A 22,987-nucleotide genomic window follows, 5' to 3' on the forward strand; every position below is an offset into this window, starting at 1 on the left:
GGGAACCTGCAGAACAGCCGTCATTGCACAGTCTCACAATTGAGACTTCAGCAGAAAATAGGGAATTTTAGGGAGAGGATTAAACCAGTTTGGCCAGGACAAAAACAGGACAAAAGTCAGAAAGTAAAGATATGTAAGTTAGAATATATCAAACAGAACATAAGTGTATTAAAATATAGAGAAAGGAATTTCCCAAAATCACAGGTATATGTAAAGTACCCAGTTAGTGTGATGTCAGCTGGTGTGTCACATTTTTCAAGTAACTGTATAGAAGGAATAGAGAGTCTGATGAAAAATTATCAGGATGAATTTTGTAAAACAAAAAGAACTAACTGTCTCAAAATTGCAGAAAAGTATAAAAGCTTCAGATGAAAATAGGCAAGATTTATTGCATTCTATAGCAGAATTTGAAGAAAATAAATGCAGAAGGAATATAGAAGAAGGAATAAATAGGATGGTAACACAAATATTTTCAAAATCAAAAATATATACAAGTGATGTTGAAAAGCAAAGTTGGAAGTCCGAAAGAAGTGTTACAGAGATCCTGGAATATGGCCAGAAGATTTCAGAGAAGAAAATAACTAAAGAACAAATGGATTGTGTATCTAAAAAGGAACTGTTGGTTACCAAAACAGAGGGAACTAGTAAGGAAGAGACATATGGAAAGAATGAAATAGTGTCTTCAACTGATCTTAAAAAAGAAATCAAAACATTTAGTAAGGATGCTTAGTCCTTTTTCATCTGAATATTTATTTTATGACTTTAGAGTTGAATTTCTGTTTTTCCCATCTATTATTGTCTGCTTGAATCTAAATTTAAAACTTCAAATGACTTTAAAATTGGGATAGTATAACTAGCAAAAAATTAAGTAGGTATCTTTGCAATTGTAGCTCAAACGTTTTACAATTTTAAACTTTCTCCAAAAGATGTTGGCCAAAGCTCCATGCTTGAAATCAGGCATTTAAAATTGAGTCTCCTTCAGGTTGAGCTGATTCCTGATAATTTAATGTCCATGTCCATGCTGGTTTTTTTTTAAAAAAAATTTGGGATTAGTTTTTGTTTCAGATGGATTTTTCAAAACATTTCTCAATTTAGCCAACAGCTTTACTATTTCATGATGGTCTGTCATCCAACTATTACTGTAATTATGTTTGACCGTGTTTAGTTTTTTTCAAAATCAAGTAGGGGCTTTTGTCTAGCTAGACACTAATCCTTTATAGAGAATGAAAAAGCACATCTGGGCACACTTCTACCTGCAGTTTGTATAAAGCTGCTTGTTTTATATTTTGGCTGGAAAATATAAACACTTCTGAAAACTAAACTAGCATGATGGCTTAATATGCATTGTATTCAGGTTTTTAAATATTTAGACTGGGATTTTAGGAGCTATATCAGTTCCACTTTAATAAATCTGATTTGAGTGAAAAGATTACCATTGAAAGGAGTATAGAACTGAAATTTCAATAGCTTTTATTCTCTTAAATGTATCACTTTTTTGTGGTCTACTGTATTTTACACTAAACTAATGTTACATTAGAATTAAAATTCCCTTGTATATCATTTCATTGTCAAAATTCCCTACCATTTTATATATGCTTGCATAATTATTTTAGTTTTTAAATTATTTTATTAAATAAATATATGTAATAATAACCATATTACTGTACAGGTAATCCTTGACTTATCTGTTGCTTGCTATTATGACAGACTTCCCTAAAGATATTTATGAGTCATTTTTGGAGCCACAGGTTGCTCTCCTCATGGTCATTTGATTGTACTTTGGATGCTTGGCAACCAGGTCATCTTTACAGTTAATTGCACCATTGTGTGGTCATATGACCACTATTTGTCATTTATTTTGTCAGTTTCCAGCAAAAAACACCCATGGAGAAAGTAGATACGTTTAAAAACTGTTGCATTCACTTAATTAGTCATATCTTCAAATCTAGACATGTAATGTCTTGATTTACAATTGTAATTCCAGATTCAATTACAGTTGTTATTATTATTATTAATTAAATTTATATGCCGCCCTTCTCCCTAAGGACTCAGGGCGGCTCACAACAATAAAAAATTTAAAAAACATAGAATACAAAGATTAAAAAAGAATTAAACAAAATAGAGAAATAAACGACAATTTAAGCTGATAAAAACCAAATTTAAAAACCATGATCAGTCCAGGCCCGCTTGTTGGAACAGCCATGTCTTCAGGTCACGGCGGAAGGATCGAAGGTCAGGGGCCGTCCGCAGCTCCAGAGGCAGTTCATTCCAGAGGGTCGGCCTGCCCACAGAGAAGGCTCTCCCCCTGGGGGTCGCCAGCCAGCATTGCCTGGCCGACAGAACCCTGAGGAGGCCAACTCTGTGGGAGCGAACCGGGCGATGGGAGGTTGACATTGGCAGCAGGTGGTCTCGCAAGTACCCCGGGCCTAAGCCATAAATTATAAGTCAAGGACTACCTGTACTAATTAAAATGGGTCCTAGAATAAATTTAGATGATGCAAGTTAAGTTTCTGTTTCTAATGGTGTTTTATATAATATGTATTTATAAAAGTATCTTTATAGCAAAATATGGTATTTGAGAATATATTAAGTATATTAATGATTATTTGTTTTTTTTAATCAGGAGAGGATACCCTTGACATTTTAAGTAGACAGTATGGAAGGCTGCCACATACAATTCTGAATACTTTAAAGGACTGCAATATAGAGACAACATTAGAACAGTCTGCATGTCTACTAATAACTGAGGCAATTGAGATCAAGAACAACAATTCTGTTAGACTTTGCTTTTGGAAGCAGACTAACAAATATTGTAATGCTATTTTTTCTATCACAAATATTACATGTCCAGAAAATTTTGACATAAGAATACTTGAAAAGAAAATTGAAAAAAGCGCATTGGTGAAGTATCGGAATGAAAGATTTGAATGGCTTCCTATGTATAATATTCCGCCCTGCAAAAAGAGTCTAGTAGTAAAATCATTCAATTGTTATTATATTAAGACGTTGTTACAACCTACAGATATTGAGTCTCAAAGCTATAAAATTAATTGTGGATCTCTGCATAGTGCGTTTGATCAAGAAAAATCCCTATCTTCTAAGGGTATGGGACAGAATGAACTTGGTAGTATCTCTAATGTAATCACACAAAAAGACATTTTAGTTTCAAGAGAAATGTTCCAACATACTAAAAGTCAAAATGGAAAGCGAATCATGGAAAATAAATTGTCCATGGATTTTAAAAAGCCAAGCAAAAAACTAAAAATGCCAGAGGACCTAGAAGAATCAGCAGTTGTGAAAGTTCTCATAAATGAGGATATTTCCACTGAACATGGAATACCAATAGAAGATAATACTGTTGCCATAGATTCTGCGGTAATTTCAGAAAAACTAGATTATAGTGAAACAAGTATCTTATCTTTACTTGATTACATACCTGATTTAAATCTGGAGCTGCCTTCTCAAAATCAAGTTGCCACTATGTCTAGCAATAAAACAGCAAACCAAGAGCACTTCATTACATATGGTTACAGTATTTTTGACAAATCGGTAGTTCTTGAAAGTGACAAGAATAAATTAAAAGAAATAGAGGCATTTGTTGACTTCAGTAAAATGGATAAAAAGAAATCCATAGCAGAGACACTGGATAGTGAAAAAAGTATGATCTGTAATAGTAATGCCGCTCCTTACATGAAAAGAAAAAGGACATGTAATATAAAAATAAATAAAACTGATTGGAAACCGCAACTGTATAGCTGTCAAAGAGTAATCCCAATTAGTGGTAAAAAGATATGGCCTCGTGAATCATGCGCAAGGACATCCTTATTGGTTTGGAAAAATTATGCATTAGATTCACAAAGAGGATATTTAGAAGGTACTGATTCAGTAACAAAATGCAGCAAATTGGAGGTCCATAAACCATTGTTAGATAGTAAAATATCTATAAATACAATGGAATGTGTTGAAAGTCCACTTTCAGACTGTATGTTGCATATAGGCAAGATACTTTCACCTATTACTGAGAATAGATTTTCTTCTAATGGTATGGAAAGATCTAAACAAAGTACACTTGATACTGAAATTATAAAATCAAAAGTGATTTTTAATTCATTAGGTAAAGAAGTCAAAGAAAAAAATATAAATATTCATAATGACTCGTTTGCAGGCATTAGGAAAAAGAGGACAGATAATCGAAAAGCATCACTTATCAAACAAGAGCCAGTGTTGAAAAATGTGACATCAGGAAATTTGTCAAACTTCAAAATTCCTTTACTTAAGGATAAAGGTAATTTTAAAAAACTAGAAACTGAAACATCATGTGAAAAAGATACTTGCAGTTCTTCAAATGTTTTAGAGAATGCTCTTTCTCCAAAAGAACCTGGAATTAAACAGACTTCATCTGACGAAAATTCTAGTTCACAATTTCAATCTGAACAGGAGAATTACATGTCTGCTCTGGAAAAATACATAACTCAATTTAACAGTGATATTTCTGAGAACGTTTCTAAAAAGAGAAGAATTTGTAATACTTTTGAGAGTAAATCACATGAGAATAAACTAGAATCACCAACTTTGAATGCTACTCCTTTCTCTTCGAGAACTGGAAATATGGAGGAACAAATGCTAAATTCTGCTTTGGCCTCAGAAACTATTGATAAAATTAATGTCAACAATAAGTTGGCACAGGACAAAGATGACATTTGTGCAGATATTCTTAAGGCTTATGAAGATGATATTCTTATAATTGATGTTATTCAAGATGATCCTGATCTGTTCGGAGATAATGATGAACAAGAAGATGACTATACAGAGATTCATAGTACTAAAAACATTTATACCAGTGTTTTTTCAGAAAAAAATCTGGAATGGAAATTGAAATCATCTCAACTTTCAAAAAGCAAGCATTTGAAATGTATTAGGTAGGCTTGTTGCTTTAAATTTTGGTGTAATGGATATATATGGCTTTTCTTAAAGTATGTTTCAAAGACATTTAAGAAGACAAAATCTTAGAACTATAGAATATGAAGTGATCTAGTACAGGGGTATGATAATTGAGAATTTGGGAGTTGGGATAATCAAGAGTACTCCTTACTATTCTATATTCACAGCGAAATTTGAAGCATGTCAATGGTATTGTAAAGCAAAAATGTTTTATAATATTAGGATTTTATGTGATAGTTTTATTTTAAATATGCAATAGCGCCTGCCTATAGTAAATAATCTAGCTGTTTAAGTTCAAACTTATTTGGGTTTCACTTTATTATACATTATAGATAGGAGTAGAAGATAGATTATATTCTCAAATGTTAAAAATTTAAATATAAATTATTTTGCATTACTTTTTTCCCTTAAACTAATAAATAAATCTGAATACTTAAATGTCAAATAGTGCATTAACTATTTAAATGTCAAGTAGCGCAATAACATCCATTTTAGATGGTGGAAACAGTCAATGAACTATCAATATGGTTTCAGTATTTCAGGTTTGACCATTGTGAGATAAGGTCATGTGGTAAAAGACTAATTTTAGAGAGGAATGCTTAATGTTTGTCTTTGGAACAATTCTCCAGAACTATTGTGTGCATGCAATTTTTCTTGAAATACTAAAATATTTAATGAAAAATAAGTATAACAAAAGAGCCAACTTAGTGTCTTTAAAATAATAAAATATGGCATGCATGGATCTCTAAGATGTTACTTGTATGACCTGTGATATAATACTCTCCTGCCCACAAGATCCACTTTCATCTCCAAACTATTTCCTTCAGATTGATGTTAATTCACCTTCTAGATGTTAATTCTTTATTTAATTGGCATTTTCTGAACAAATTAGTTGAAAACTTAAGAGTAGTTTATCTCTGATGTTATTCCTGAACCAATTTGCATGTATCTGTTATAATGATTGAAACTGATGAAATTGGTGTATGGTGTAACTACTACATATAGCCAATTTGGTGTAGTGCAGGGGTCTCCAAACTAGCTTGTGGGCTACATCTGGTCCTCCAGAAGTTTCTTTCCAGCCAGCCAGGTCTTCCTATGTGATGTGCTCCAATCCTTTCCAAACAGCGCAGGGAGAGAAAACAGGGTTGTATTCACTATTGTTTGGAAAGGAAAGTAGTATTCTCTCGATTTCTCCAGTAGGTGTGGGGAGGGATGCAAGCCAGCTGGAGAGTTGCTGGATAATGAAGGGGAAGCATAAGTTATGAGTCAAGTAGAGCATGTTATGCTGTGCTGTTTTAATAGGATGATAATGATTTATATATACAATTTCTCTTAAATTTTATAAAATATTTCATTTTAAAGAGACAGCCTCATTCAAGATTATGAAACACTGAAATTGGATGAAAATACTGATGGTTTGGTGCTTCAAGGTAAAAAGTTTAAAATGGAGAAAAAAGTTTACATAATTTTTGACAATATAGTTAATTTACATAATTGTGTAATAAAATAAATTGATGCATGTGATGGACAATATATATGTATAATGCACATATCTAGCAATGGCCCATTCAGATTTTAGAAATAATAGATTACCAAACAGAAATATGGTCATTATAGTAGTCCTTGACTTGTGACTGTTTAATGACTATTCAAAGTTATGACAACCTCAGAAAAAAATCTGCACATGTGAAATTTAAAAATTCATTAGCCTGGATTTTTAAAATGTATAAACGTTTATTTTAAGAATTTGGACATTATTAACCTCTATTGGAGTATTTAGGACTTAGTATCAAATTGAGTTCAATAGTGGCATATTCTCATGATAATTGTAACTTCATGTTTTGAATGGTATAAGTGGGCATCATTGATCAAATGATTAATGTCACATTATCTGGTACCCCAAGTTTCTGTCCATAGAAATGCCATTTTAAATGTAGAGTTACTACTTTAGGAATACTAGAAAATACCCCTTTTTTCAGTGAAGCATTCCATTTCTAATGTTGCTATAGTTCAGAAGTACACATATTCTTTTTCCCAATTAATGAAATTAAGTCAGAGGCTCTAAATGGAATCAATTCTATAGGAGGAATATCAGAATCATCTCCTGAAGATGGACAACTGTCAGAACTGAATAAACTTACCAAAGTTTTTGATACAGATGAAAAGGTATAAAAATACATTGATTTCATTGCATAATAATAATCTAATATGTAATGAATGCATTGGGGAAATTTATTACTTTTACAAGTAATATGTTGCACTTTTTTACATAGGTATGTATGTATGTGTAGTGTAAAAGTTACTATCCTAGCATACTAGTTTGGGGAAAAAATTAAAAGAAATGGAGTTTACTTGGAATTGACATGTGTAGGTTTCACTTTTAGATACTGAAGATTAAATTGCTAAATATAAACATTTTTCTAAAGATTGTTCACAATCTTTTGTATGAAATCTATTGGTGCTATTACATTTATTTTGACATGAAGTATAGCAAATGAATGAGGATTATATATATATATATATATATATATATATATATATATATATATATATATATATATGTTTCAAATGGTAACTATTAGATTACCTTGCTAGGCCCCAAACATGGGGCAAATCTTTATTTCCTGTTTTCAGCCTATCTTGAAGGCTATCGAACAGGCAGTAGTCACAGTATATATATATATATATATATATATATATATATATATATATATATATATATATATATATATATATATATATATATATATATATATATATATATATATATATATATATATATATATATATATATATATATTCAAACTCATTTGTTCTCATCAGTCAGCCATACCCTTCTGAGATTCGTACCTGGGCCAATTGCACACATTAGGCAGTTGTTTTAACCTCTAAGCCACAGGCTCTTTCTCGTTTTGTTAGCTGAGAGGCAAGGGAGATATATATAAAATTTTATTGTAACATGGCCTCATTAATAAGATGGGTTGCATAATAAAGTTTTTGAATTACGTTCAGAGAGCTATTGGGGATATGCATATTACATTGTAAAAATGTCCACTAGAGAATTATAGTACAAGAATATAATCAAAAAGAATAATACCTCTTCTTTTTAAGAATTGCTTTTAAAACAAAAATAAATTCTAAATTTTATATAACTTTATTTGATGTTCATTTTACAGTATGAATTTTCAGAGAAATTGCTTGCTATGCAAGAACAGAAAACAAATATTCAAGACTTTGCAGAAATGTATGTATTCAGATAGTAATATTCAAATAGTCTTAATTATGTGAAGTTAAAAGACCAACTTTCTCAGATTTATTTTCCTCTAATTTTAAGATTAAAATTAGATGTCAGTTCCAAATATTAATAACTGCTCAGAAACTCTAAAAAAACCACCTATTTGAGAAGTGCATTCTCAGATTGAGAGCTACCAATGAAAGCAGTTTGGCCTCTTACGTTCTTTGCTGTCGTGGATTGAGGGCAGAGCAAGAAAAAGACTTCAGAAACTCTACCATAAAAACTATTAATTTTTACATGTGAAAAGCTTTCGACTAATGAAACTGAATAAAGTAGAACTCTGAGGCTTGAGAATTCCTCAAAGAACATATTTATTGGATACATAATATCGGCCCAATCAAAAGTGAAACCAACTCTAAACTTTCCCACAGAGATTCAAAGTAATAAAAATTTATCAATTCCCTCCCTTCTATTATGCTACTGATCACATTATCCAATGTGCATTTGGCAGTCTTGATAGTATTTCTCTCCACTTCGGGGTCCGGTGAGAATGATCTTGGTTCCCACGGGATCGTACTATGTTTAGTCTAGTAAAAGTAAAAACAACCTGATCCTCCCCCTTTAAGTGGCCACTGAAAACGAACAACAAACATGGCATGAGCTAGGTTCATTGCAGAAGTTGACAGTCGGACCCCTCCTAAAGAAAAAGGTGTTCCTAGAAAACAAGTATAGAAATACATTAGGGATCTTTCCATCAGTTATGTACTGGAGGCTCTTTAGGCTTCTCAGGGTGCTTATCGTGAAACTTTATCTGTCTTTACTTCACTGCTTTTAACCCAGCTAGCCTCTGACAAGGGATACCCCTTCCACTGCACTAGGTACTGCAACTTTGCTTTATGCAGTCTAGAATCAAGGATGCATTTTATTTCATAGTGGGTCTCCCCTTCACTAGAATTGGACCTGGTGCTTTGCGAGGAATTGGTCTCAAGATTGAATCTGTCACCAGCTTTAGTAAGCTACAATGGAATACCGGATGAATCTTTCCCAAAAAATGAGGAAGTTTAAACTCAACTGACAGGATTTATGATTCTTACTATGGGGAAAGGGCCAATAAATTTTGGTCCCAGCTTTAATCTTAAGATACTTAGTGAAGAGATAGACTTTTTCTCCGACATGAAATGGTTTTGAGGAGATTACTGTTTGTCGGCTTGCTCCTTTGTGGATTTTAGCAGCTTGGTTTAAAACCTGCTTGACATTTGCCCAAGCACTCTGTAACAATGTCATCCATTCAGTCAAAGTCTGTGAGGAGGGGGGCTCTCAAGGATATTCATGCATGGGAACAAATTCCCTGCCCATAGCTATGTTTAATCTAATAAAAGTAAAAGCAACCTGATCCCACTCTTCTCTTCATGTGGCAACTGAGAACAAATGACAAAGATGGCATCAGCTAGGTTTGTTGCAGAAGTTGAGACTTTTACTTAGAAACTTGGATGTAGATATTTTGGATTTTCTTTAATTTATTGCAGTCATTCTATATGATACTTTTTAGAAATGGGTTACAAATTATATTAATATGTTCCAGTTTATCATTTTCAATGTTATCCATATAGCTGTTATATAAATTGGATTAATATTGAAGGCAATATCATGTCCAAAGCATTGCAATTAATAAATATGGAAAAGCCAAACAGTGGATAACTCTATAGCTATCAGTTTACTTTGACTGCACGTAGCATGTCAATTTCAGCTGCTTAATAATAGTTCATATCATAGATGCTGCTTGAGAAACTAAGATACAAAGCTATCAGTAAAACCACCTTGGAAATATAAGAATAAAGAAGGCTGTAAGATTGATTGATTGATGCAATTTATACATGGCCTGCAGTGTGCTGCAGCTGCCAAAAAAGCCAACACAGTGCTAAACTGCATTAACAGGGATAGAATCAAGATCACGTAAAGTGTTAATACCACTTTATAATGCCTTGGTAAGACCACACTTGGAATACTGCATACAGTTTTGGTCACCATGATGTAAAAAAGATGTTGATACTGTAGAAAGTGTACAGAGAAGAGCAACAAAGATGATTAGGAGACTGGAGGCTAAAACATATAAAGAAAGATTGCTGGAATTGAGTATGTCTATGGGACGCGGTGGCTCAGTGGGTTAGGATGCTGAGCTTGTCGATCAGAAGGTCGGCAGTTTGGCAGGTCGAATCCCGAGTGCCGTGTAACAGAGTGGGCGCCTGTTACTCGTCCCAGCTTCTGCCAACCTAGCAGTTCAAAAGCACATAAAAATGCAAGTAGAAAAATAGGGACCACTACGGTGGGAAGGTAACAGCGTTTCGTGCACCTTTGGCGTCTAGACATGCTGGCCACATGACCATGGAGACGTCCTCGGACAAGCGCTGGCTCTTCGGCTTTGAAACGGAGATGAGCACTGGCCCCTAGAGTTGGAAACGACTAGCACGCATGTGCGGGGGAACCTTTACCTTTACCTTACTTTAATGAAGAAAAGGACTAGGGGTGACATGTTCCAATATCAGGGGCTTCCACAAAGAGGAAGGAGTCAATTCCCCAAAGCACCTGAAGTCAGGACAAGAAGCAATGCATGGAAACTAATCAAGGAGAGAAGCAAACTAGAATTAAGGAGAAATTTTCTGACAGTTAGAACAATTAATCAGTGGAACAACCTGACTCCACAAGTTGTGAATGCTCAGCACTAGAAATTTTAAAGAAGAGATTTGAGAACCATTTCTCTGAAATGGTATAAGGTTTCCTGCCTGAGCAGGGAGTTGGACTAGAAGACCTCAAAGGTCCCTTTCAACATCATCATCATCATTATTATTATTATTATTATCATTATCATTATTATCATTTTCCTCTGGATAGCTGACATTGAAAAGTATTTAAAAAATAAAAAACAAAAGTCCATTTGCTACTTTACCATGAATCAAGGAATATATGTGCTTTAAGAGTAGCATTTTTGCTTTTTTGGAAGGGGATACATATTTACAGATAATAGTGCAAATTTAATAATGTAGTGTTTTATTTTCTGCATAAATAGTCATGTTAATAATTATTTCCTCATCTGAAATTTAGTGAGAATACCCTAACTGTTGAACCTCTGATCTGTGATCATCAATTGGAATTGCCAGTTCCTACTGTGAAGGTCATTGTTCCTCAACAGAAAGACCCAACACTAAAATCAAGGATGAATGGTATAAATTGATAATGGTTAAGTATTATATTACTTCTCTGTTGCGTTACTTGTCCATCTACACATAAAGATCCTGTTCCAGTTCAAGGAGGTTATTTGAACAATTTTGAATTGCTCTATAAAGAATCTAATAAGAATGTAATTATTTGATATGTTTATGAATTATGCTTCAGAATTTTTAGGACTATTTGGAGAGGATGAAAAAGAAGCTATATCCATTGTAACATAGACTTGGTGTATACTATAATGCTTGTCAAAATGTCTGTATAATAGAAGTGTATACAAATAACTATACACTGTACTCTCATCTAGATAAAATTATAAAAACGGTGTCAACTTAAAGCAAACTGAACTTACTTAGCATAAAATAGTAACATTGGAATGATAACTTATATTTTTTATTGTTGGTTTTATACTTGGTTTTCTATCATAGTGCTTGCAAAAAGTTAAAGCTTTGTAAATATAGAAATGAGAATTTCAGAGAAATATTTTTAAAGTAATTTAAGTATTATTTAATATATTTTTATATAAGCAGCATTCTTACCTTCAACATTAGATTTCAGATACCCAAGGAAATGTCCTCGTTTGCCCTTATCAATTACTAATAGTTATAAAACATGGAAAGGAGAAAAACATCCACGGGTAAGTTTTATAACAACATGTTTTTATAATAAGCTTAAACTAAGTCATGTTTATAAGTTTATATATATTCAGTTTGTCAATATCTCTAAAACAAACAAATAATTGATATTTATGCAATAATTTATTACCACAACTTGTGAAAAGTTTGCCTAGAAAGATCTCAGACTGATTTCCACTCCAAATGTAAAATATGTGATTTCTTTAACGACCAAGAAGGGTGTTTTTTTTTCTCATAAGATACTTGGAAAGACAGGAACATAGGGTCACCAAGGATTCTGAGTGGTTTAAGATGCTTCTAGTATCTGAACTTGCTGGGAAAAATAGGATTTAATACATTTATTAGGTATAGGTGGCAGTTGTTATTACTATGGTTCATTGCACAGTCAGCTAGACTGGATTTGGATTTTTTTGTCCTCGCGTCAGGTCCTTTCCAAGGACCTGGGATAGGCAGATGAGGGTGTTTGATAGTGTAACAGATATCATTGTAGGATATAAGATGTTCCAAGTAAAGCTGTTTTTTGCAATTGTTTTGGGATTGCACCCAAGGCACCTCTTATTATTGGCACTACCTTTGCTTTCTTTTGCCACAGTCATTCTATTCTGTTTGGAGGTCTTTGTATTTTGTTAACTTGTTCAGTTCTTTCTCTGCAATTCTATTTTCCAAGTGCTGTCACATCCATTATCCAGACTTTTTTGTCGTTCTTATCAACAATTGTTAAGTCTGGGGTGTTATGGGGGAGGTGCATTTCTGTTTGAATTCTAAAGTCCAAAAGCACTTAATCTTCATTTTCTATAGCTTTCTCTATTTTCTGGTCCCACCAGATCTTGCTTGCAAATAGTATTTCTTAAAAATCTTCCAATGCACCATTGTTGTTACTTGTCATGCCATTATTTGTGGTGAGTCTGTGTGATCTTCCAATAGCTAATCTGGTAATCCATTGTTTCTTCAGCTTCTTTTCAGAGGCAGCATTTACTACCTGTTGCTGTCTTTTCAATTCTAGCTTTGTATACATTTTGTTTTCTGGCTTGGTCTTGTCTAGGCAGAATTAGATCCTCTGTCTCTTTTTTTCAATTCTCCTGCACTTAGCCATTGCTAGGTTTTGTTATTATCTATTTTGCTAGTTTTTATATAATATACTGGCCATGTAATGTTTCGTCTTTCCATGCCTCTTTTCTCTTCCTTGTTTGGTCTTTCTTGTTGACCAGTTTGGTCTCTCCAGTACTCGATAGGCGTATATGGTGTGGTGGCGCATCTTTTTTTTCACTTACAAGCTTTGGTTCCAAAAAGTATATAACAGAGAAATCTTACCTTTCTCTTCCCCCTTCCTCCATTTTGGTTTTGAATGAATCTGAAGACAATGATTTATCTTTCTTGAATTATTTTGCAGACTAATTTAGGATTGACTCTACCTCGTGGATATTGCAGATACCATTTCAATTCACTGAATGGCTGTGAGAAACCAAACTGCTGGTTTTCGCATGTTCTTGTATCAAGTGATGATAAGGTAAAACATGTTTCATTTCAGTATAAAATACTTTGCTAACTTTCAACCATAAATACAGCCATCAAAATCACCATAAATGTTTGTCTTTTAACAGATCATTGATATAACTATTGAATGTTTAAGTTCATTTAATATTTATTGATTTGCGAAAGTGTATGATAAAAGTGAATAGATTTCAGTAAAATATTATAAAGTTGGATACTTGCTGTATGCAATATTAGAATAAAAAGCACCAAACATAGTTCAGCTTTAATTTAACGTATTTATAATTTGCTGTATAAGAAATGTCTTCAAGCATGTTAGAGGTTTGTTGAATACATAAAATACTAAATACGTAATGTGTACCTTTATAGGTGAGAACCTGGATGTAGATTGTTTGATTCAATGGAGAGTTTGCATCTGAAATGCACTGTACCATTATAAATATTATCAAAGTGTAAGATAATTACAACAGGAAAAATAAAATGAATTATTACAAACACAAAAAATGAAAAAATAAGAGCAAATAAATATGTATCTTAAAACAAATTTATTAAATTTATGTGCTGACTACTAGCAACTTTGGTTAGGATTTTTTATTAACATTCTTAGTTGAACATTAATAAAAATGGGAAAATCAAACAAGAAATTTAAAGAGAAGTTTGTACTTTTGCAAGAAATTAATGTCAAAATATTTGAAAATGGAGCATATAACAATATATACCTATCCACTTTGTTGTATGGAAATGAGAGTGGCTGTATCAGAAAAAAAACAATGCAGTGGGAATGGATTACTTAAGAACTGTGTAAAGTAAAATGAGATAGGGCTATAAATGTATGTAAATACCACACAGAAATGAAATAAATTTTGGTTATTCAGTCACACAGAATGAATGGAGATTAAATCACAAAATACTATAAAAATAGTGAATAGGATGAAAGGAAGGAAACTTCATCCATTTGATGGAGTTGATTCTCAGGAGAGAGATTATACGTAAAATATAGGTAAAGCCAGGGCTTTTTTCTCATAGAACGCTCAGAACGGAGGTCCGGCACCTTTTTTGGATGGAACCTTGTAGGATAGGCAAGGCGGGTTGTATGACATGTGAGTTCCGGCACCTTTTTCTTTTACAAAAAAGCACTAGGTAAAGCAATATATGAATCTTTTAAAATGGTGGAAGCAAGGATGATTTTCAAATTATGGTGTGATTAGTGTTGGTGTAAGTAGATTTGATTTCTTTTTTTATTTCCTGCCACTACATTTTTGCTAGTTACTACTTAACTTACTGCACTTTTCATAACATTGCTAAGGGGAAGAAGTCTTTCCAAACTATACTGATTTGTTTTGCATGTTAACTATTTTATTATAGCATTTTGTCATCATCAATTTGCCATCTCTCCACACGTCATTCTTAGTGAAACATGTAAACCAACATCTACATCTCCTGCATCTTTCTCCTTCTGTTCTGGCCACTTTTTACAGAGGCATTTTAACAAACTGCATCACTGTTTGATGGTAGCAATACCTCAGATAGAAGGTCCACACAGAGTGATAAGGAGAGCCGAGAAGATTATAGGAAGCTTGCTTCCTGTTATTCAGGACACTGCTTATAAGTGCTATGTGCTTAGAGCGCGAACCATTGTTAGAGACCCCACACATCCACTTTATGGACTTTCTGTTGCCCCCCTCTGGGAGGAGGTTTTGAAGTATTTCCAGCAGGACTGCCAGATTCTGTAACAGTTTTGTTCCTTATGCCATCCATTTGGTAAACTTAAAAGATTCGTTTTTCTCACCATGTACATGTATACATCTGAACTAGACTGTTGTTTCTCTGTGTGTCATAGAGTATATGTGGATTTGTGGGTATATGCAATTTTTTTGGTATAGTTATGTAGTGTATGAGGGGTCCTTGGTCCTCTGAGGTTGCTTGTTTTCTTGCAGGCATTTCATTACCCTAACTAAGTAGCATTATTAGTGCTTATGTATGCTTATGTAGTGTATATTGGAGGTGGTGACCCTTTGAGAGCTTTATGCAATGAAATTTCATTTTAATGTATGCTGATTAGTGTACATTTAAAGTGACAAAGTTATTCTGTTCTGTTCTATTCTGTTCTGTCATATTTTTATTGATTTTTGGCAGAGTCTCTTGTTTCCTAGATTTTGCTGGGGGTGGGATTTATGCCCATCTTCACCTATCTAGACAAATAAATTGTAATGGGACTTTGGTGTGGTCAGTATAATTCTATGTTTGATCATAGAGGAGTCAGATTCTGGAATTTTCTCAATTGTGACGTTATCATTAAGGAAGATAAGCTAATTTTTCTTTTTCTTGTAAATAAATAATTATTCTGTGTATCATTTTGGAGTTTTGTCAAAAATAACAGCAACAATTATGGTGGGTTTTTTTTGCCAAAACCAATTCAAAAGGAAACAACACACTTTCTTTTCCAATACAAAAAAAAAGAATTGCTCAATTGACATAGTTCTTGCATATATCAGTGGTGTCACTGCTTTTATGTGAGAAAATCAATTTGGGAAAAAAAATTATTTCCCAAATTACTTTCATTCCTATAACGGCTAGTCTGCCTTATTTTTTCTTGTTGAATTGTGCAAAATATAGCTTGTTAAAGATAAATCACCTTCATGGAATATTGAAGAGAAAAAGAGAAGATTCTTTGTCTGGAGAAGATTCTTTGTCTCTTATTGAGATTTTATAATAGGCATCACTAAACTGTTGCTTTCAAAAGAACAACGCTGGTCTATTTCTTGACTTTTCTGTACATGCCACAGAACTTTAGAAAAGAAAAAAATGAGGGAAATAAGAATGATGTAAAATACATAATAGTTCTTTGCAGACAAAGTTTGGGAATAGAATTTCTGAGTACTTAACTATCATGTATATTTGAATATTATCAGTACATAATAGCACTTTTCCACATTTGCTTTTATTTTGTTTTACTATATTGGAATTGATCTAGCTATTTGAGAATTTTCTGTATTCCATTTATAGAGAATAATGTCCTATAAATATCACTGGAACATATCCATATAAACATGGTTTGAATCGTACCCTCTAAAAATAATTAGTTCACAATAAATGTATGATAATAGAAGAAGATGTTTTCTTTTGATTAGTTGAAAAATAGGGTTTTTTACTATTTGGACCCTAAAATAAATACATAAATTTGCACTGTTTCTTTTCTTGTTTAGCAGAGAGTAATAACTTTGTGATTTGATTTTATTTACTAGCTTTGCAGTGAAATAATTAAGAAATATATAAGCATTGGTGGCGTAGTTTTGCTGCAACGGGCAGGTAATATAATTTCAACATTACTACATACTCAATATGTTGAGCTTCAGATTGATGTGTGCTGATTTTTCAGAATATAATATATATTAATAGATCAAGAATCATCCTGATATTACACTGAGTAAAAATTTGACATTACAATAATTTGATGTAGTTGATCTTAGAAAAGACTCACTTAAATCAGTCAGATTTGACCTAGTTAAGAATGCTGTGTATTTCCATAAAGCTGAAGCCAGTGTATAGTTTTTAAATCTTTATCCTACCATAGTATAGTAGTTCACAAATAATAGGAAATTAGGATTTAACAGGTTGCCAAGTTCCTAGTCATCATATTGATAATCAGATTGGCATGTAGATTCTAAACTTATATAAATCTTCAAGAAGTTAGCCAAAGACAATCCTTTTACATCAGAACTAGAATTCCAGCTGAAATAAAATGTGTTATGGCATTTTATAGCATTTTTAGCAATAGTTTTTGGAAATCTTTTAGTTTATCAACCATGAATATTTAAAGCAGTATGTAGAGGTTTTAATCCTGAAAACAAACATTACTATGGAATACATATGAAATTAATGACTGTTCAGTTTAAAAAAAATTCAAAAGTCATTCTTCAAGATAAAGCTGCTATAGACAAGGTCACTGCATTTTTAAAACACTGGGCATTTAAATCTAAAGCTTATGACCACACTAGGGACCAGAATTTCCATTGTAAGTCATTGCAGTCATAAGTTATCGTGATTAGATTCAATTTTATGACCATTTTAATGATTTTTGTAAAGTGAGTGACTGTGTTTAATAAGTAAATACACTTTCCTCAATGGAAATTGGCAAAAAAGGTCACAATTTGATCATGTTTCCTTAGGATGCTGCCACCAGTTATAAATGTGAGACAAATGTCACGCAACCAAATTGCTATCACTTGACTCCTGGGATGGTGCAATGGTTTGCAATGGTCATACGTCTGATTATAGATCCTTTCTGAGAATATTGTAACATTGAGCCATCATGAAACAAAATTGAGGATTATCTCTAAATCATTTTAGTAATAAATTACTTAAATAATACTTAAGTGTTCACCTTTAAATTTCCTGTTTTCTTTAGTACATATATTCACAAATTACTACAAAGAAGGTACTGGTGTATATCACTTGGATTCGCAAATGTTCCATGATCTCCTAACATCTTTGCTCCAGTTCTCTTTGCTGAAAGAACTTTTTCATGTAGTGCACACTGGCATCAGGATTAAAATATTAGTAAGTGATCCTTCAGTATGTGTAATAACATTCTATAAATCCCAATGAATTTAGCGGAACCTACTCTCAGATAAGTGGAATAAGATAGTAATATAAACATTTCCTGATTAGATAGTGATTAATCATATATATATGCTGTTTGGATTTTGGATTGCTGTTTAGCTGTTGACCTAGTTTAGAATTCCCATGGTAGTCCATTGAATTTCTTATGATATCATGCCAAAATGGAACTGAAAACAATCTAGAGCTGGTAGATACGGTTTGTTTCCACAGGATCATATTGCCTGATCTTTAATATTCTGTCTATGATAATTGCGCCGGATTTGAATTCAAGCCATTTCATAAGTGGTAATATTACATCAGGGCACATCTAAAATCTTTTTGAAGTTGTGCAAATGTGAATCTTTAAATTGATTATATTTTACATTTGCTTATCTTTTTGTAAATTTAATATTTTTAAATATTAAAGTTTTTTTTTTCCTTAGCCAACTGTAGACATTCTACTCAACATATTTGAAGAAGTGGCTTCTATGAAAGTAAAAGAGGCAGTACCTGAATTATCTGACATCTTTTGTAAGGTATGATTTGGATTATTTAATTTCTTCCTACAAACTTCGTTTCTAGAGATTCATTTTCAGTATTACTATAGTCTCTATGAGAAAATGATACATTGGGGATAATCTCACAAATAACACTTTTTATTTTTATGGTGTCTCATACTAAAGAATAAGAACAGTCATTAGATTGATAATCTAGTTTAAAAATGGTTTACAGGCATTTTCAACTGAAAATGCAATCTGTATAAAATAAATTCCAAAAAGATAGGTAAAAGGTAAAGGTTCCCCTGCACATGCATGCTAAAAGATGTATGCCAAAAAGATAGAGAAGGTTAAATGAAAATGACCATGTTTAGAAAGTACTATGTTTATTATAGCTCAACAATATAAGAAAGGAACAAATTTTTGGAAATGCAATAGAAATATAATAGAATCCATTAGAGTTGGGCAACTAATAAATTTGAGTGAATAATAAATAAAAATATTGTTGTTTGGTTCTGCTAAAATGGTAAATGCATGAAAGATTTGGTAGCAATTAATTTGAGTTAGGGTTGTCCACCTAAAATTTTGGCATTTACCACCAGCTGTAGACTTTGATAGAGATTATGGCGACATATTATTAGAAAGAAAGCAGTTGCTACTATTTTTCAACACATTTATACATATAGATACATATACATAGATCATATAGGAGCTGTGACCAGGGGGCCTTTTGCCCAGATTCGCCTGGTGCGCCAGTTGCGTCCCTATCTGGACCAAGATGCTCTACGTACAGTCACTCATGCGCTCGTGACCTCCCGGTTAGACTACTGCAATGCCCTCTACATGGGGCTGCCCTTGAGGACCACCCGAAGGCTTCAACTGGTGCAGAATTCAGCCGCACGAGTTTTGATGGGAGCTTCCCGATACTCCCGTGTGACACCTCTTCTCCGTGAGCTACATTGGCTTCCGGTTGCCCTCCGGGTGAGATTCAAGGTGCTGGTAATGACCTATAAAGCCCTAAATGGCTTGGGTCCGGACTATCTAAGGGAACACCTGCTGCCGGCATCATCTTCCCATCGTCCTGTGCGCCCCCACAGGGAGGGCCTTCTCAGGGTACCGCCAGTTAATGAATGCCGGTGGGTTATTCCCAGGGGAAGGGCGTTCTGTGTGGGTGCGCCTGCCCTATGGAACCAACTACCCACGGAACTTAGGACTGCCCCCGACCTTCGCTCATTTCGCCAGGACCTGAAAACTTGGCTCTTTGATCTGTTTGGTCCAGACTGTGGGGTTGTTAATTTAACTGGGTTTTAGATTTACTCTTGGGGCTTGAATTTAATTTAATTGTTTTAATTGATTTTAATTTTTTGTATTTCATGGTTTTAACTGCCCTGTAAACCGCCCTGAGTCCTACGGGAATAGGGCGGTATACAAATTCAAATAGATAGATAGATAGATAGATAGATAGATAGATAGATAGATAGATAGATAATAGATAGATAGATAGATAGATAGATAGATAGATAGATAGATAGATAGGAAATTTAAAAGTATACATCATTAACTGATACTATAGTTTGTTTATTGGATATAAAAATCTGAATATTGGCTGATATGACTGTTTCATAGTAAACTATACTCTGGCCATGTTAACAAAATAGTATTATCTTCCAGTTGTTGAGCCAGCCCCTGGTTAATTTAGCAGTATCTGGGTATTTGGAACTATGAAAATGTTGTGATTCAACTGTTAGTTTGATATCCCTAATCATAAACACATTGTGCATAAGAGCCTTTGACATATATTACCTATTTTTCCCATATTGTTGTAAAGAATTTTGCAAGCACTTAATTGTAGAAATCTTGAAATGTTCTTTTATCAATGGATTTTTGTTAATATAGCTTATTGATACTGGAATGGTTCTTGAACGTGAACATATTAGACATATCACCAACTTATTAAACCAGTTACATGTTTCCAGTCAGGAAATTACTATGCTTATGTCCAGGTATGTACTTTTTAATATGCTTTTAAAACTTCAAATGGATAAAGTTTTGAAGTATCAATGCCCCTAAAGCTGTAAAATATAAATCTGTACCAGTTATATTTGTTCATAAGTAATTATTATCTTACTATGTTTTTTAACTTCATTGATACCTATTCCTCAATTTATGTACTGAATTGCTCAAAATACATAATTCCTTTCAAATGAGGGAATGCAATGGCAAAATACTTGAAAATGAAAGATCTTTAACTACCAAATTGCTCTATACAGTTTTGTATTCATGATCTTTGTAATATGATACTAACTGAATCTATAGCTAGTTCTCAACTTACAACTACAATTGACTGCAAAATTTTGTTGCTAAGTGAGACATTTGTTAAGTGAATTTTGCCCCATTTTATGACCTTTCTTGCTACAATTGTTAAGTTAGTAAGTTAGTAACATGGTTGTTAAGTGAATCTGGCTTCCCATTGCCTTTGCTAGTCAGAAAGCCACAAAAGGTGATCACATAATCCTGGGACACTGCATTGCCAAGTATCTGAATTTTGATCATGTGACCATGGGATGTTGCAATGGTCATAAGTATGAAAATTGGTCATAAGTCACTTTTTTCAGTGCTGTTGTAACTTTGAATGGTCACTAAATGAACTCTTGTAAGTTAAAGATTAGCTGTATTTGATCATGCCTGAAATATTTATTCACAAGTTTTCTATGCTGCTAGACTCCACAATGACCCCCATTGTTTCCCAAATTAAATAAAAACATAACAAGCAATAAATAAGCAGTTTAAATTTTAAAAATACCATTGGCATTAATCTTGCTAGTGGTTATACAGATCAAAGGTTCTACGAAACAGCACTATTTAATGACATTCCTAGAGGATTTTAAAAAAGGAACCAAGTGCTTCCCAATCTGCTCGAAAGTTAAGAGATTGCAGCAGATAAAACATTGCCTCTAGACCTTTTTCCATCAATCTCTTGAATAGAGAAATTATTAAACATCCATTTGCCGAATAAGTGTATAAAATGAACTAGTTCTAAATAGGGAAGACAGTTCAGAAGGTAATCCTCACAAGTGATCCATAAAGATATGATAGATGGCACTGAATGCCGTTGAGAGGTTGATGAAGAGGGCTATCTCCCGCATCCAAGTCCTGACAAAAGTCATTCAGCAGAGCAGTCAGTATGGTTTCTGCTTTTTCCTCAGGCCTGACCCTAACTGAAAGGGCTTCTTCTGAATTGCTCTACTTCTTCTGAATTGCTCTATGGCTAACATGCCACTACCATCCCTAAAAAGAGAAGATGGAAACATGGCAGTAATTGTTCAATCACTTCCTCCTTTAGGCCATTAGGTAGAACTACTTTCAAATAAATGTCAGTCTTTCCACCAAGTCATTTCCCCAGCATTCCAGAAGTTGATACATTGAAGATCCATATTCACATTTTTAAAGACAGCAAACTAAAATAAATTCCAGGTAGCAGTGATGTTGCCCTAAAAATTTCATAAGATCTCACCTACACAGAATCCAGTTTTCAGCAAATATGGCAATTTTTATCAGTGAGATACTATGAAAGCATTTGATTAAATGTCAGTTAGTCTTCTATACTGGCAGTGCAGGTGTCATTTACATTGTTTCATCTCTCTGAGCTGATCAATAATTTAAGGAGTTCCCATAGATTGGCAAATAAAGCGGCCACACACAAGCAGTCATATCCAGCACTTTAATTACCTCTGTTTTCTAAAGTTCAACTGCTGCTCACTGGTATTACCTTCCAGATTCCTAGGTAAATCCTAAATTTCTAGAATCTGTCTGGAATAATAATATGTGAGGCAGATCGTTCTCATTAGTTTTTCCATATACAAAGATCACAGAAAGTGATGAGCAGCTAGATCAAAAAATTATCTCTGATCATGGCAGAGAACTAATAGTAACCATTTTCATATCATGAACCTTATAGCATAAGCTTATCATACCATAAGCCAACTATTCTGAAATAAAAACAAGATGTAGTATATGATCCCCTACATGGATCAGGTCAGAAATTACCTGGAATAGGACCAGGGAGATTCTTGGTTGCTGTGGATGCTGTGTGGATTATCGCCATCCTCACCACAGAAATTGAAATACCTCAAGATCAGTTAACAATAGATTACAAAACCAGATGATATTGAATCCAGGATGTCAGTACAGGATCCTCCCAGGGAACTGGAAAGGTAGTACAGATTCTACATAGGTTCTACATTTAGGCAAGAAAAACCAAATGTACAGGTATAGTATAGGGGCTGCCTTGCTCAATAGTAGTAACTGTGAGAGGGATCTTGGAGTCCTAGTGGACAATCACTTCAATATGAGCCAGCAGTGTG

General features: G+C 33.5%; 1 protein-coding gene across 1 annotated transcript in view; it reads left to right on the forward strand.

Moving 5' to 3' along the window:
* Positions 1-304: 304 nt before the first annotated feature.
* The window catches only part of TOPAZ1 (testis and ovary specific TOPAZ 1), a gene marked incomplete at its 5' end in the record, with an annotated part of 43,925 nt that continues 21,242 nt past the window's right edge, over positions 305-22,987 (forward strand). The window contains 13 exons of the mRNA XM_083379016.1: positions 305-716; positions 2,624-3,549; positions 3,625-4,919; positions 6,304-6,371; positions 7,025-7,107; positions 8,118-8,185; positions 11,276-11,394; positions 11,929-12,035; positions 13,424-13,540; positions 16,770-16,833; positions 17,933-18,084; positions 18,570-18,662; positions 20,520-20,626. Coding sequence (XP_083235142.1) covers positions 305-716; positions 2,624-3,549; positions 3,625-4,919; positions 6,304-6,371; positions 7,025-7,107; positions 8,118-8,185; positions 11,276-11,394; positions 11,929-12,035; positions 13,424-13,540; positions 16,770-16,833; positions 17,933-18,084; positions 18,570-18,662; positions 20,520-20,626 — 3,611 coding nt within the window. The remainder of the gene's footprint in view (positions 717-2,623; positions 3,550-3,624; positions 4,920-6,303; positions 6,372-7,024; positions 7,108-8,117; positions 8,186-11,275; positions 11,395-11,928; positions 12,036-13,423; positions 13,541-16,769; positions 16,834-17,932; positions 18,085-18,569; positions 18,663-20,519; positions 20,627-22,987) is intronic.

This window comes from Vipera ursinii (genome assembly GCF_947247035.1).
Source record: "Vipera ursinii genome assembly, chromosome: Z".
NCBI classification, from domain to species: Eukaryota; Metazoa; Chordata; class Lepidosauria; order Squamata; family Viperidae; genus Vipera; species Vipera ursinii.